The 17,129-nt window shown below is 33.4% G+C and overlaps 1 protein-coding gene across 1 annotated transcript; it reads right to left on the bottom strand.

The window, feature by feature from the left end:
- Positions 1-2,294: 2,294 nt before the first annotated feature.
- Positions 2,295-15,412, bottom strand: LOC138329294 (di-N-acetylchitobiase-like). Its single transcript, XM_069276171.1, has 9 exons — positions 15,166-15,412; positions 13,645-13,783; positions 13,019-13,236; positions 12,441-12,612; positions 11,827-11,921; positions 11,276-11,458; positions 10,758-10,851; positions 9,290-9,424; positions 2,295-7,644 (listed from the first exon to the last, which is right to left on the bottom strand). The coding sequence occupies exons 1-9, from the start codon at positions 15,316-15,318 to the stop codon at positions 7,475-7,477; spliced, it is 1,359 nt and encodes a 452-aa protein (XP_069132272.1). The 5' UTR covers positions 15,319-15,412; the 3' UTR covers positions 2,295-7,474.
- Positions 15,413-17,129: the final 1,717 nt, after the last annotated feature.

Raw genomic sequence — 17,129 nt, 5'->3', positions numbered from 1 at the left:
TGGATATCACAACCAAAAAAGGATAAATCCCATAAATAAATGTTCTGGTTAAACTAAATACCAGGTTCAAATATCAAAATTTCTCATCCTGAAAAAAATATGTATTCTACTAAGAATCCTTACAAGTCAACATATATCCCTCTCAAAACCCCTGCATCGCAGATAAGATCAAACGGAGAAACAGGTATATCATCAAAAATAATAGATTCATCAGTATTACATTATGCTGAAAACTGTGATAAGGAAACGAAACAAAGCAGATTTCTGTAAGCTATGGGTAAATCCATTAATACAACTAGTAATCTCATACATGTAATACAGTATTTATCTTTTTACACAATGGTTTTTTTTGGAAGATATAAATTACAGTTATGGTGACATTTTAGTACAGTAATAAGTACCGCCGGTATTTCCAAGGTTTTACTTGATCTAATTTTTTGTCTCTCCAGTCTAATTAAATATTATTTTTTATCGTTCTGTTAGCCAAAAAGAGGAAATGTGGATTTCATTCTCAGATATTTTTCAAATTTGCAGCTAGTTTCGGAAACAAAAGTAAATGTTAAACGTACCAGAATTAGCGTTGCATGGTTGCCAATGTTCGAGATTGTCCGACTTCACAAGACTCAACAATTTGGTGTATATACACTTATAGCTATTACAATGAAATCATGATATATTCAACGCAATAAAAAAAGAAAAAGATATAACAACGTTATAGACATATATATATGTTTACAAATTCAAAAACAATTGCGCAAAATGATTTAACAACATATGAAAGAAAAACAACAGAAAAAATGTCTCAGAATTTTTTTCTGGTAGAACATTTACAAACTTTCTGAAAAAAATACCCCCTTACCACACCACAGAAACAACTTTTTTTTCAGCTAGCTACAATCTGGTCAACATTGGAAACTAGTACATGAAAGCGGATCTCCCTTCACCTATACTCTGATAAGTGGATCTCCCTTTACTTATACTCTGATAAGTGGATCTCCCTTTACTTATACTCTGATAAGTGGATCTCCCTTTACTTATACTCTGATAAGTGGATCTCCTTATTATGCTTTACTTATACTCTGATAAGTGGATCTCCCTTTACTTATACTCTGATAAGTGGATCTCCCTTTACTTATACTCTGATAAGTGGATCTCCCTTTATTATCCTGATCTCCTTTACTTATACTCTGATAAGTGGAGAAAGAGAAGCCAGATCATACATGGATTTTCTACAATATAAACAGGTACTCTGTATAACTTTTCTGAAAATACCTCATGCATTAACAAACAAAAACAATATTGTTTATTTTCTGTGTTACAACATAAGCTGTAGACTGGCCACCAGTCTCTAAAATATTGAGGGGAAAAAAATCACTAAAATTTGGCTTGATTATTTTTATCTCTACTATATGCCTGATTCTTAAGTTTTAAACTAGGGGGAGGTTGTCTAGTAAAGAACTCTGCTGAGAAAATCTTATCAATAACTTAGGGTCTGGTGGCCAGTCTACTTAAGCTGATGTACTTCATTTACAACTTTAAAAGTAACATCAAAACCACATTTTGCCTCAACTATTTTCTGTGTACACATGTGTAGTATATTGTGTACACATGTGTAGTATATAGTCTACACATGTGTAGTATATTGTGTACACATGTGTAGTATATCATGTACACATGTGAAGTATATCGTGTACACATGTGTAGTATATCGTGTACACATGTGTAGTATAACGTGTACACATGTGAAGTATATCGTGTACACATGTGTAGTATATAGTCTACACATGTGTAGTATATTGTCTACACATGTGTAGTATATCGTGTACACATGTGTTCTATATCATAACATGAAATAATGAAATTTTTAATAGATTTGCATTAATCCTGCAGCATCAATTGGCAAATGAAGTAACAATAATAACAAAGAAACATGGAATGAAAGCGTCAATACATGGAATGAAAGGTCAATATCAAGGGAAAAAATGCAGTTTTCATAAATACAAGAAATATATGTGTATGATGTATCAAAATAACTGTCATTCATTCCACATTACTTTGTCAATTATATGAATCTATATATTAAAACTTCCCCAATAGGAAAACAAGACACAGTATGAGGCAACAAGACACAACAGACAGACATGATCGATATGCCTTGAATTTCACGGTGGCGACATAAAAATATATAATATTGAAAATTGTATGATTTAAGTTGCATATTGGTAACAAAAAGACAAATTGGAAGTCATTTCTTATGACTTGAACTTCTTGTAATAGAAAAGTGGAGGAAAATGTCATCGGTGGTAACATCTGATTATTTAATACAGTGTACAAATTTTGATAATTACTTTGCTTGTTACAGTATCAGAGCAGGTACTGTATGCCGTATATATATATATTTTGTCAGATATTAGGGCCCAGTTTGTCAAAATCATAATAATCCTATTGATTTTGTTAACGTAAGTATACATCAAATGCATTGGACATTAGGCTGCGCCTATTTAAGTACTAATTTTTGGTCCAGTTTCATCAACATTCCTGAACTTAAAGGAATTTTTTAACTTAATATTCTTCATAGAACTAAAGGGACAAATCCTAAGTTATGGAACTTTCCACAACCTCTGTAATACTTCCTATAGAAAGGTAAGCAATTCATTAGAGTTAAGAAATGTTGATGTTGATAATGACGAAACTGAAACTTAAGAGCCCTGATGCAAACCACATCGACATTAAGCACCAGCAGTATTGATTCAAATCTCTGTGATGTGGGCTAACAACAGACATCAGTTTGTCAGAATGTCAGGGTTGTCCAGACCAACGTAAACTAACTTAAAATGGTCTTCTTGTATTAATGGCAATAGTCAAATGATGACATTTAACAAAACCACTTCAAGTTATATGCATAGACTTGTAACTGAATTTACACACAAAACACATCTTTTAAACAATATGAATGCATTAAAATGTGGTACAAAATGTATTTTCAGAGCTGAGGCACAACATCATATTGACAATTAACAAATACAGGTAACATGAACTCATATAACACCATTCATCTGCCTTAATTTCAGTATCAGACATTCTTCTACACAGTTTTATACATGGTGGATTTATGATTTAAACTCTGAAATAACTTTAGGGAAAAGATGGACCATAAATTTAAAACATTGGTAAAGTTTGGCTTAACTTATTGGTTTAATGTATATATACTAGATTTTAAAAATGGAGGGAAGCTGGAGTATCCTGAATAAAACACTCCTCTGGGTTTTATACTTGCAACACAGAAGTGAAGGGCTGTAGTACTGGTACTTTGTTGGGATGTCCCGTACATGGGTGTTACCCCCATCTATTAATCTATCTCACAATGTTGGAATGCCTTTCAACTCGACCACTGTGGCCAACTAAACACAGGATTTTAAAAATTTTCAAAATGTGCTTCACACCATTTGTATCTATAAATGAATGTTTGAAGCAAGCATTCAATTCTTAAAATGACCAAACAAATAAAACTGTGACTATTGCTATTCTTGTATTCCAAATATCAAAAATGGCACTTTATATGAAGCTGTAAGAAACCTAGTAATCATCCTTAATACTCCAGGGGTAGACATTTCGACAGTGAAAGTAATCCCTGGAATAATTGCCAGGTGTAATATAGCCATGCCTTGTGCTTACAATATTGGAGCAAACTTCGTAGCATACACAATATGAAATGTAAAGTCAAGTGCGGTTTGATTTTCATCTGGCGAACCGTCTATACAAATGTATGTATTTATCTTTATGTAACCCAATTCTAAGTAAGATATTCAAAAGTAAAGTCATATCATAAGCATATAAATCATATATTCACCATCAAATCCTACTTAACATATACACATCTATTTAAATCATTACTAAAAATAGACACTGGACTCAAATTTACAATTGAAAGACACTGTGCCGTGAACATGGTTATTAATAAATGGAGGGATACAATTAAAGGCAAGAAAGTACACAAAACCTTGACAATTCTAGCTTGACATTACTAAATTCAAGCATTTTTCATTTTGAAAATATCAAATAAAGACAAAACACGACCTTCTTGTATTTGCATTTATGTTCATACAGAAAATTTCAGGTCCATATTTGAAAACAAGCTTTATTTCGAAACGGGTTAAAATGAAAAATTTACTATGATTTTCAGCTTTAAAGATCAACTTGACCTAATTATCTTAGTTTTTGGTATTTTTGCTTAAAATAAGTAAATAACAATGTATAAGAATTCATTAAATACTAAGGCACATTGAATGTACACAACTGCTACTAGAGCCAATGATATGCCGAAATACTGTAAGGACTTTTCAGCGTAAAAACTTCCCCCATGCGTAACATTTTGCGTACAGTATATATGATACAATGTTGCAAAATGCTCATATGTGTAATTACAGTGAAAAAGAGTGTTTCCCATATCTCCAAACAAATTGACATAAAAAATGAAAGTATTTTTTTTTCTTTTAAATAGTTGCATGCATGTGAATAAACTTGTGTCTATGGTCAGTTCTTGATTTATGAGAAAATGGGGCCTGGAAAAGTAATGATAATGTGAGCTGTTAAAGAGTTTACTTTTGGATGTACTTATATATACATGTGTAATGGTGTCATTTCAAGCAAAATATTTTAAAAAATCACAAAAAAAATCCAAGCATATGGAAACACCATCACAGGTATCAAATTTGATAGTCCTGGACAGATCATAAGCAGGTAAAAATTACAAAATTTACAGAGGATACATTTTAATTTCTACAAAGGAAGAAAAAATCAATTTTACAAAGGAAAATAATAATTTTGGTTTTATCCGTTGTAACTATTCAAAACTGTAATGAATCATACTATTGCGTATCATCTTGTTATGGAATGTTTGCAGCTTACGTCAAAGCTCATTACATTTGAAAATCAAATATAATGAATTCCCTTATTCTAGCCTAGTAACTATTATCAAGGACAGTGGTGCAACACAGCCATGTATATCTGAACATAAATATTACAAAAATAATACAACAACAAATCAATGGAAATTGCAACTCCCTGTTTCTATCTTAACTAAACTTTCGACACGTCTTATCTATAAATAGATACATAAATTTCTACTTTCTGTTTACATACACTTTGTATTTATAAATACACTATCAACTACTTAATTATCATTTCCTATTTTTTAACCTAAACTACTTCGATGTTCTCTGTTTATAAGACATTGTATATGCAATACTTCAATATATGTCATGTACAAAGGTTTGAATCTCCTTGACATTTCCTATTTGGAGATTTTGAGATTTTGAGATTTTGAGATACTAAAACACTGAGAAGAGTAGGATTAGTTCCACGTTTTATAAAATTTGACATGATTATATCACACAAAACATGAAATCACTATCTCTAGAAGGTGGTTTAATCAGAAGTATTCATACTTTACCAACGCTGTTCTGGTATCTCAAAACCAAGTCAACTAAGTAACTTTGATTCCACAGTACATTTGTATGTCTTATAGAAAGAGTGGACGATTTTGAAATAAGTCAAACCCATATATCTTGAATTATCTAGGCATAAGTAAAAATTAAAGTTGTTCAAATGTACATGAATTTCACAATTAAAGTGAGCTAAATGTTAAGAAAGAAGCAATTAGCGGAGACAAAGGAATACATATATATATATTCGAAATAAACCTGTTCTTTTCATTATAAAAGTTCAACACAAAGAAGTTCATCAAATAATTCCGAGTTCATCTCAACAAATCCTAAACAGACACACCGTAAACATACATCATTCAGACACACAACTGTCTGGTCAACTATAAGTCAGACACATGTTTGGTAGACACATATCTGTCAGACACATTTAAGGTAGACATATATCTGGTAGACACATGTTTGGTAGACATATATCTGGTAGACATATGTTTGGTAGACACATATCTGTCAGACATATATTTGGTAGACAAATATATGTCAGACACGTTTGGTAGACAAATATATGTCAGACACATGTTTGGTAGATACATATCTGTCAGACATATATTTGGTAGACACATATCTGGTAGACACATATCTGTCAGACACATGTTTGGTAGACTCATATCTGGTAGACACATGTTTGGTAGACTCATATCTGGTAGACACATGTTTGGTAGACAAATATCTGTCAGACACATGTTTGGTAGACACATATCTGGTAGACACATGTTTGGTAGACACATATCTGTCAGACACATGTTAGGTAGACACATATCTGGTAGACACATGTTTGGTAAACACATATCTGGTAGACATATGTTTGGTAGACACATATCTGGTAGACATATGTTTGGTAGACACATATCTGGTAGACACATGTTTGGTAAACACATATCTGGAAGACACATGTTTGGTAGACACATATCTGGTAGACAGATTTGGTAGAAAACATGTCTAGTAGCCACCCATCTGACAGATGTATGTCCAGTAGACATATGACGAACATACTTCTATCATATTCACAAATATGTATTAATCAGTGAATTAAGTAAACTTCAGAAGTTGTACACTGAACAGACTTAAGACACATTCAAAGTTCCATACTACACGTTCAGTAAGACGACTTGTCTATCAAACATACCTTTATCAAATACTTATCATTGACATACACTTTACAATATAATGCTTACCTATATAATAAATGTATAAAATGTTCAAAAGCTATAGAAGTTGTAAACACTGTTTTGGAGATTCAGAATATCCATACCGATAATATTATGATACATAAATCCCTAGGTTCCTTACAAATACTTAATTTGGTGAATTACACAATTCCAAAACTAGAGCATACATTGATTTCGTATTATATAAGTTCATAATTTATCTATCTTGCATTTGCATTTTCCACATAAAACCAAAACAAAGATGAAATAAATTTATAGCAATAAACACAATTACAAATGTAGTTATTTTATACACAACAGTAATATTAGTCTTTAATATCAGATAATAGATTGCCTTTTCTCTTATCCCAGACAGGAATGTCCACAATTTTACTGGTGTGAGATTTTTCTTTCTATCTCACCCTAGGGTAAAGACAAGCTACACGAGATCTTTGCACGCGCGACACAAAGTGGTGCACGGGGTAAGAGAAAAATAATCATTCACTCTCTTGGGGTAAGACAGGATATCTCAACCCTCGGCATAAGATTCTTATGCTGTCAAACACTTGGCACAGCCTCGTGTTTGACAACAAAAGAATCTTATCCCTCGGGTTGAGATCCTCCTGTCTCACAACGACAGAACGAAAAATTCTATTATTCTAACTTCTAAGGTATATGCTTCTTTCACTGTCTCAGATCAAACTCTAATTATAACTTGTATGCATCCAAATAACCATTTACACTTTCGTAGGCAAACATTCATCAACATTTTACTTTTCTATAAGTTCAACAACATTTCCACTCTTAAAGTCTTCTGACTTTTCACAAGTTGTTGTCTTCATCGTGATATTCATCGCCCATGTAGTCATCTTTTTCAAACGGTTTTCTGATTTTCAACTTCTTGACACGCTTTGTGTAGGCGATACAGGTAACAAGGAAACCAAACAGACAGCCTCCCAGGAAACAGCCCACACCTATACCGGCGGCTTTACCTGTAAGTAAAGGTGTTAAATATCATTGTGTTCTCATGTAATAAGTCAGCACTCTGCTGTCTTTAAGGTTGCTCTTGAGACGATGAATGACGAACAAGATCTCTTATCTGAATATTTGAGAATTATCTGCTCTTGCAGGAAGATACTGTTTGTATTTTCATGTGTTTGTGAGAATAACGTCATACTTTTCAGAGAAGAAGATGTGAGATTGCCTCACAAAATAATTATGTCAAAATGGATACTACCTGCAAGGGAGCTAACTCTGTTAATATTAGGGCTGCCGAGGTTCAACGGTATATTGGGGTATTACAATGCACCACCAAAAAATATTGTACCGCGATTACAGTTTAGGTTCAACGGTATATTGGGGTATTACAATGCACCACCAAAAAATATTGTACCGCGATACAGTTTACCTGTATCGGTTTTTTACGATATATTTTCTTAGTATCAAAATTTCATTAATTTGATATAATTAAAACGTCCTGTCATTAAAACAAAACCAGCAAGTTGTATTTGCTTTTCTTTCCGATAATATGAAGCCATGTGGGCATCTCTTTCGTTTTCATTCAATTCAGATGTCAGTCAAATGTTTGTAACCAACCTGTATTATGTTCAAATGATTCAAACATTTGCATGACGTTGAATATAAACAATATGACATTAGGCTAGTTTCTGAAATATTATCAAGCTGATTTGCTCCATTAATCAACAATACCGGAATATATAATTTTCTAAACACATTAAGGCCCGATGAATACATGGCTGCAAGGATTTTGCCAGCTATTTCAGGATTCATCGTCCGCCGCCATTTTCGAATTCCTACACGTGTCAAAACAACACTGCAAGCCGATCAGCCCTTTGAAGTTTAATCACGATCGTAAGCTTATTTTGCCAGGACAATTGTTCTGAAATTTGTTCATTATTTAGGTTCAAAAGTGTAAACCATCATGTTTAGTTATTGCATTATTAGGTTACGATCGTCTGTAGCCTAGCATTTTCACAAACAGACTCGTATTTTTTAAAACAAGAACCTCACATTTGAACATTTCTGTTACTCAACAACACGGTTCAAATCGATGTAAAACTACATAACATAGCACTGTATGTTTGTATAATGTAAAGGGTGTTTTTATTATGGAATATATACAAAATAAACACCACATATATTAAGGACAAAATATTGCAATACATATCACAATACAGTTGTTTTGTATCACAATGTATCGTGGTACGCTTCTGCCGTATCGCGGCAGCCCTAGTTAATATATAAAAAGACGGAATATAACCTGAAGCAAACTACTATACTACAGTTGTCTTTGATATCACAGGATTTAACTATGCTTTATGTTCACAGTCAAGTTGATATGTAGAAACCTGAAACCTGTAAACTGAATGGAACAACAAGAAAAATAAATTGATTGGCTTATATCTGTTGGACATTGACAATGATGGATATCAAAGAGCATAGTGCAAAAATAAATGTTTTCCTTGCAAAATTAAATAGCCATACAGGTTGGCATTTAAACAATATGGTCATGAAATGCTATTTAAGCAAAAACTGTCCTTTAATAAGTGTCTCCATAGGCTAACCCACTACAATGGAGCCATACTTTAATCCATAGGCTAACCCAGCCATACTTACCTGCCATATCCATCTGATCGTGATTTACTGCAGAACCAGTCAGGAATAGTACATGGATCATCCAGTTCCAAACAATCTCATTCTTGGCATCAGTGACTGAGTTTGTGAGGTCATCTCCAGTAAATATCATTACACCTGTAACAAAAAGTAACATGGAAACTTAACCATAATTCTAAGCTTTTGTTCAAACATTACATAGGTACTATATTCCACCCAATAAGCAAATAGGGCGCTTTAACAATTATAATAGAACCCAATTTTGGCATTTTTTTCCACAAAATTATTGCAGAGAGTATTAAGCTATTAATCAATTTGCAAAAGAAACTAAATAGAGAAACCTACATACATGTACTTTCAATCTGTATTAAGTCAAGTTAAGTGAATTAAGGCCTCAAAAAGGGAAAGTTACACTTGGACATCTTACTTAGTTTATGGCCATAGATCACTGGGCACAGCTAGTTGAATGATCTAGCATGGATTTTCCTGTTCTTTCTTTTCTGTATTCCAAACAAAAGGCCTAATGGGCCCCTGACTTACAATATAAGTATATATATATATGGTGGAACTGAAGTACACAGTAAGTCATTAATTACTGTAGCCTATTTGACCCCTGTGACCTTAAGTGAGAACCAAGGTCATTCATTTGAACAAAATTTGCAGCCCTTCATGCCAGCATGCTACAAGCCCAATATCAGGTCTCTGGGCCTCTTATTTATTCACAAGAAGTCGTTTAAAAGATTTTAACCTATTATATTAAACCCCTGTGACTTTGAATGAAGCTCAAGGTCATTCATTTGATCAAACTTTGTAGCTTTTCACATTCTGTCTTTCGGTTATTGAGAAAATGTCATTTGAATAAAAAGTTTACGTACGGAAGATGGCACATGACAACAGACGATGTAAAATGACAAATCTACAGGTTTATACCTAAATTCCAAGACTAATCAAAAGTTGCTCCATTTACAAAATATAATTTAGTAGTCTATGTTTTATAAACAGTTATGATGTACTTTACCCAATAATTACCTCTTCAATTTTTTTTAGATCCTAATCAAATGATCAAAGTAAACATGCATTAATCTCTCATTTAGTGTTATGACTTGGTTTTTATTAATTTAACCTCCTATTAACAACCAGGGTCATGCAAGAGCGTACCAGGTTTGTTGGTGGAAGGAAGCCAGAGTACCCACAGAAAAACCACCAACCAGAGGTGAGTACCTGGCAACTGCCCCACATGGGATTCAAACTCGCAACCCAGCAGTGGAGAGCTTGTGATAATATGTCAAGACATCTTTCAGCTATTCTAGCTTATTACAGAGTTATCTGCCCTTATTAGTAGGTATCAATTAAAAGATGTGACATAATGCAAAAAACATGACGTAACAATCAATACATACCAGCAAGGGCAGATAACTCTTGTATTTCAGAAATGCATATTTCTTATGTAGAAAAAGACAACATCTCTTACCTTCTAAATTGGCTTGCTTGACTGTCTGGTACTTATCCAACAGACTGTCCATTGCTTCAAACCAGATGGAATGGCTTTCATTCACGGTTCGGTTCTGAAAAAGGCAATTTGGAGAATAAACCAATAGCTGGGACCTGTGATTACCTTGACATTTATCTAACAATAAAAAGGCTTATTTCGCAAATAAAGTTCACCACCATTTCTCCCATACTTGACAGGGTTATCCCGCGGTATTTTTCAGTAATAAGAGAGAGCCATACAAGCTTTTTCAAATTCAGGTTAATTGTCAATATAGATCAAGGTGATCTGGTTTTGGTAGGTGACACACATGACATCTCACCTAGTTGGACCCAAATACCTAGTATTTAATTTGACATTATTTTCAGTATCTTGAACCTGCTGTACTGATCATACTCATAGACCTATGTACAGATACAATGTTACTACGGTACAGAGAAAGCATCGCCAAGGTCAACACAATTACACTATAAATAACTAGTACATCCAGTCAGTCTTACCAGGAAATTAGAGTCAAAGTATGGCGCTGCCTGCAGACCGTCCCAGTTGTGGCTAGAAAACTGTTTAGGATAGTTGGCCATAATGTCACTGATGGACAGTCGTCTACGTGAAGCCTTGAACTCGCATTCATTGGTCTCATTGTTCTTGGGTAACAGGCATACTCGACTATGATCTTTTGTTATCTGAAATGCAAACCATAATATAGTAATTTAATCATTATTCCAAATATTTGTTGTAGTTTTCTATTATCATCTTTTGAAAGAGGTAATTGTGGAAGAATCTAATTGAAATATGATAACTATTTTGCTGTTAAATCCTTACCTAAAATCTGTTTAGATAGTTAAAGTGAACAACATCTATAAATCTAGAGTTAAATCCCTACCTCTTTAAATCTTCTTATTCTATCAACTTATATCATTTAAAATGCAGTAAACTTATATTATGCATTAAAAAGTATTAATAAAAGAAAGCATGACTATTTAGAGTCCTGTTAAACTGCCACTAACCACCCCTCCCACCCTTCATCCCCCTGATCTGTTGATATACAGACCTGTACTTTGTCACACTTGTAGTCATAACCGTGCCAAGGAATTCCCATCAACAGCTGGCTCTTCTTGACACCAACAGCTAGGTACTCGTCTATGCCTTCAAATTACAAATTCATTATTTGTACAAACTGTTATAAAATGTAACACAATATTATTATGAATTAAATACTGCATATATTTGGGGACTGAGGAGCTCTTCTTTTGATCACAGTATACACTTGTACAGTCAGTCTTACACTAAAGGTAGACAAAATCAATGTCTTCCTACAACCAATCATTATGAGCTATATTCCATATTTAAACCTGATATGGCCTTGTGTTCCAGAACACTTATTTTTTAAATACTCCACAGCTATTTAAGGTAACAATATCTCCACTGTGCGATACACAGCACACATCAGTAAACGGATGTGAGTCGGGAACACTGTGCAGCTCTCTAAAATACTGGCAACACCTCCACAAAAGTTTTATGCTTACAAATTGCGAAGTTAAGTACTCGCGAAAATATCCACTTTTACAATCATTATGAAGCATCTTATACATTAATTTTGTCTCAAATAGAAAAATATGCTTTATGTTGTATAGAGACCAGAAGTTCAATGTAGTAAATTCCTACCTAGGACCATGCGGCTCTTCGGGATGGTGGCTTGAGCCCTACATTGTAAGTTACAGGTCGAGATGTAACTATCGGGATTTGTCACAAAATAGTCACAGTAGTTTAGGAGTTCCGATGTTAAATGACACTGTCCCTGGTAACATGGTGGCATCCATGGAACAATACAGAAAAGCTGGAAAGAAAAATAGCATAATCCTTGGAGGTCATGCATGCTTAAGCTAATTACCATATCCAACCCTAGAATCACACATTTCTTTTTTTCTGAGTCCACAAGTTAAATCTTTTAATATTAAATCAATGCTGACTAAAATTATTCCTTATTTCTTTTGCAAATAATTGTGCCCTAGCCTCTGGCCTCACATCTTCAAATTCTCACACTGAGCATTTATTGGTATGTATATTTATGATAAGCCTTGTAAAGAAAATATCAAATTTTATCATTTGGCTTAAGTAGAAACTTATATTAGTAAAAATGGTGGATTCATGATGCCAATCAAAGACTGTGCTTTCAAAAACTGTATAGTAATCAAATTTAGTAAGTAGAAAATTTCCACAGATACATATTCTACAGTACTGACCTTTGGCCATCCTTCTGATTTTATTCTGCGGTAGACCTGTCCCACAGCTTCCGTAACTTTATCGACATGCTCAGCATCAACATTACACTGTCCTATTAAGTCCAGCAAGTTGACGGATACTCCATCAGCATGCATTTGTTTTATCCGTTGTCCCACCTTTTCTACCCAGTCTGAATAGTTCTGGTTATCAGTGTAATTTTCAAAGACTGGCATCTCCTCTGAAATACATGAAGATGAAAAATTTACCACAGCTAGAATGCATAACATTTCTACATTTAATGGCTGGGATTAAATATCTGAACACCATTTTTTATTTCAGTCTTCAATAAATTTTGCTTTCCCTGCTGTGAGCAGGGGTGTAATGGTTCCAATTTTGAGTTCAACCATTAATTTAGTTTGCAGATGGTTTCATTTTTTACAATTTTCATTTTTTTTGTCATTACTAGATAATGGACATAATGTTGATATATTATTTCCTCTCTTAAATCTTCCACCTCATATCCAAAGCATTTAAAATTCATACAATGTATTTATACCCCTGTATTTAATTCTGATTACTGTATGTAGATGCCTCATTATTCCAAAACAGCGTACTATGGCTGCATTAAAAGTTTATAAAATCATACCCATGATAGCGTATCCTACTCCGAGTGAATGTGCGTGACACATGAGGTCCGTGTTGTCAGGTCCCTGATTGAGAACCATGCTGATATGATCCCAAACCCATTCCTTGTGGGACGATTTGCCCTCTGTCACCACATAAGCCTGTAAGTTAGTACATGTGGAGATTTTCATATAATATTACAAATGGTACAACATCATAATATATTACCAAAATGACATATAATGACGTCAAAATAAGTGGATGGTAGTTCAATTTCATGCACTGGTGAATGCCAACTGCTTCATATGTTAAAGATATACTCCATCGCCGATGCATCCGGAGCATACATGATATTCATCATTTGAACAATAATTGGTGTTTAATGGTATATATATATATATGTATATATCTAATAAAAACCAAAAAATGATATAAAACAAAATTTTGACTTTGGTGCATGCACAAAATGCGACAATCAGTACTTCATTCCATCAGAAACATATATACATAGAGATTGGAAACTCCTTCTTTGTCTTTGTTGACAGGCAGAGGGACCTCCGGTTTATAGGCATTTTGCCTTGGCTAACTACTTTTAAGTGTATTCTTTTAAACATGATATATATTTTTACATCAACACAAAGTTTTAACATTATATCATGGTTTAATGTGATCAGTTTTCCCGATCGATGTTATTTAATATGATTTTTGAAAGCACGAAAATAAGCAATTTTACCTGGTTTTTCGAAAATCAAAACCGGAAGTGCGTTATTTTGTTTTATTAATAAATAAGTTGAAATATTATTTTTTCTTTCCAAAATCGTACTCAAACCATCTGTCTGCGGGGGAGCATCTTTAAGGTTTTATTACATTAATAATGGAGCTGCATGCAGTGACAACAGATCTAGAGCTGCCTATTTAATATTCAACTATTTAGGATTTTATCTAAAAACCCCTAAGCACATACAGAGGTACATCTGCCGATCGTATAATTGGAGCAGTTGCCAATTTCTATGTATATATGTTTCTGGTTCCATATAGGATATAGTGCCACAGATTTTTTTTCTGGATTTTTTTTTATATTTTTAACTTGATATAAAATCAGAAGCTCAAACTTTTCAATGTTGGTAATGGTGTAAAGTAAGCATGTTTTGTAATTGAAGAAAATACTAAATTCTCTGCTCCTGTGAACACCATTTGTCTGCGGGGGAGCATCTTTAAGGTTTTATTACATTAATAATGGAGCTGCATGCAGTGACAACAGAGCTGCCTATTTATTGTTTTTTATGCTCTTTTGTGTCTAATAAATATAAGACAAAAATGCCTAATAATATAACCTTATGCAGGTTTAGCGGACTTAAAATGCAGAAACAAATTATATACATGAGGCTAAAAATACATTTTTGTTCATGTGCATATCATCTATTTCATATATTTGAGATTGTAAGCTAATCTACATGACTTATGCCAAATAGTTGTCAAACTTTCAGATCACATAAAGATGTATAGGTGAGTCATACATATAGACTAATGAACATCTTTTTACCTCCGTATTCTGTTTAGGATTGGTCCTAGGAATCACGTTACAAAGATCGCTGCTTGCACACTGGCATGCTATACTCAAGGCCTGAACCATAACATCGTTAAAGGTTATTTGATACAAACAAAAGCTTAACAGTATATATATCGCACGCCCCATCGTTGGTTTGTGTATATCGTTTGTATCACACCTGTGTCTTCTCTAAAATTCATTAAAATTTCGCCATGACAGGTAAAAATCACGTGACTTCTTATAAACTTCCGGTTTCAGACAGGTCCGTGTTACTCCTCAATATCAAAATATGTAAAGTTTCCCGTAAACAATATGTATCGTTAGCCTACATGTGAAGACGTTTTTTTATATTATACGTTTTTATATATCTTTTAATATTTTTGTTTCGTTTTAGATATAAAAGATATGGGTGCATTTATTGTATGGGAGTTACCTCCCCTTTACTAGTAATAAAAAGTAGATGCAGGGCCGTTTTCTTGGCTAGGCCGTTTTCGATTATGCGGTTTGAATGGTTGGACCTAGTTGTTCGTTTATAAATTAAAGACGGGCCTGGTGATTTTATATTGTTTTCAGGCGAGCCTTGACAAAGCCCTCACAAGCCTGTATAAAAATTGCAGGTCCGTCAAGATTTATACTTGAAATAATAACTTTTACAAACGGTCAGACATATGCATACATACACGTCTATATCAGAAACATACATTGTATCTGTAAATCAAATATATGTGTCACCAAATTAAAAATGATAAGTGATAAAAGAAAATAATACCATGGGATATGTAGTGATAGAAGCAAATGGTATATTGGTCAAATAAAATCAAATATTGATAAAATGATACCATATATTGATAAGATTAAGCATATAATGATAAAACCATACAATATAATGAGTGCACAAATCAATATAGTATATTTGAGCCATATGAGACAGCTATGGCGTTCCCATCCATCGATACACTCCAGGGGTTACCGTGATCACTTACGATCTCTACACCTCTGGACAATCTTTTTATACACATAGAAAAACTGGAGGCAACAGAACAGAACTCTCATTTTCTGGTAATTTAGTCCTAGAAGAAGAATTGAGTTGTATATCAAAAATGAGCCGATAACGGAACACTTCGTTGAATTTGAAGTTGGGCGTCGCTCTTCTGTAGTCTTCAAAGGAAATCTTTGCTGGTATTTGATTGGTCAAATTTTTCCGTGAACTGCCAATTTCACTATGAGATGTGGGGTGTAGAGATCGAAAGAGTCGTGCAGTAGTTCCACGTTATAGTGAGTTATTTGTGCAGTAGTTACGAAGCATTGTCAGACAATATATATACATGTACAGATGGAAGTAAAATTATTGTTATAAAGTTCATCATTCATCGATTAGAAAAAAATTGCCTATCTTACTTCTTGCCTCCATTTTTTCCATTCTTTCTTTCTTTCTTTCTTTCTTTACTCTTGTTTTCATTCATTTCTTTCTTTCTTTCTTTACTCTTGTTTTCATTCATTTATTCATTATTTTTCATATAAGAATATATTTTCATTTAATTCTTATTCTTCATAATCTCTGTTCATTCTATATCATCCCATTTTTCCTTCTTCCCTTCCCAAATTTTTGCTTTTTATTTAAGGAATATATCTTTATTTTACTGAGGTTAAGAGGGTATAATGATAATGGAGCACGTGCAAATTATGTAACCCCGGCGAATGATTATGTGATTAATGTAAAATTGAAACATTGTTCACCATAGGATGATTCAGACATTCAGTTTGTGTAGATTAGGTTTTGGAAAGAAAGCAATAGTTAACACAGATCCTAGATAGTATAGCAGACATGTGTTTGAAAGGAGTATTAGCTTATTTGTCAAACTTATTTTTGCAGTTAAAATTCCTTTGCCATTCAATGCATATTAAATAGATTTATTAACGATTATTTTCAACTGCAAGTCATAACGAATCTTCAAATA

This window comes from Argopecten irradians, chromosome 8 (genome assembly GCF_041381155.1).
Source record: "Argopecten irradians isolate NY chromosome 8, Ai_NY, whole genome shotgun sequence".
Taxonomy (NCBI): domain Eukaryota; kingdom Metazoa; phylum Mollusca; class Bivalvia; order Pectinida; family Pectinidae; genus Argopecten; species Argopecten irradians.
The sequence above is the reverse complement of the archived record's forward strand: the minus strand, read 5'-3'. Positions and strand labels throughout refer to the sequence as shown.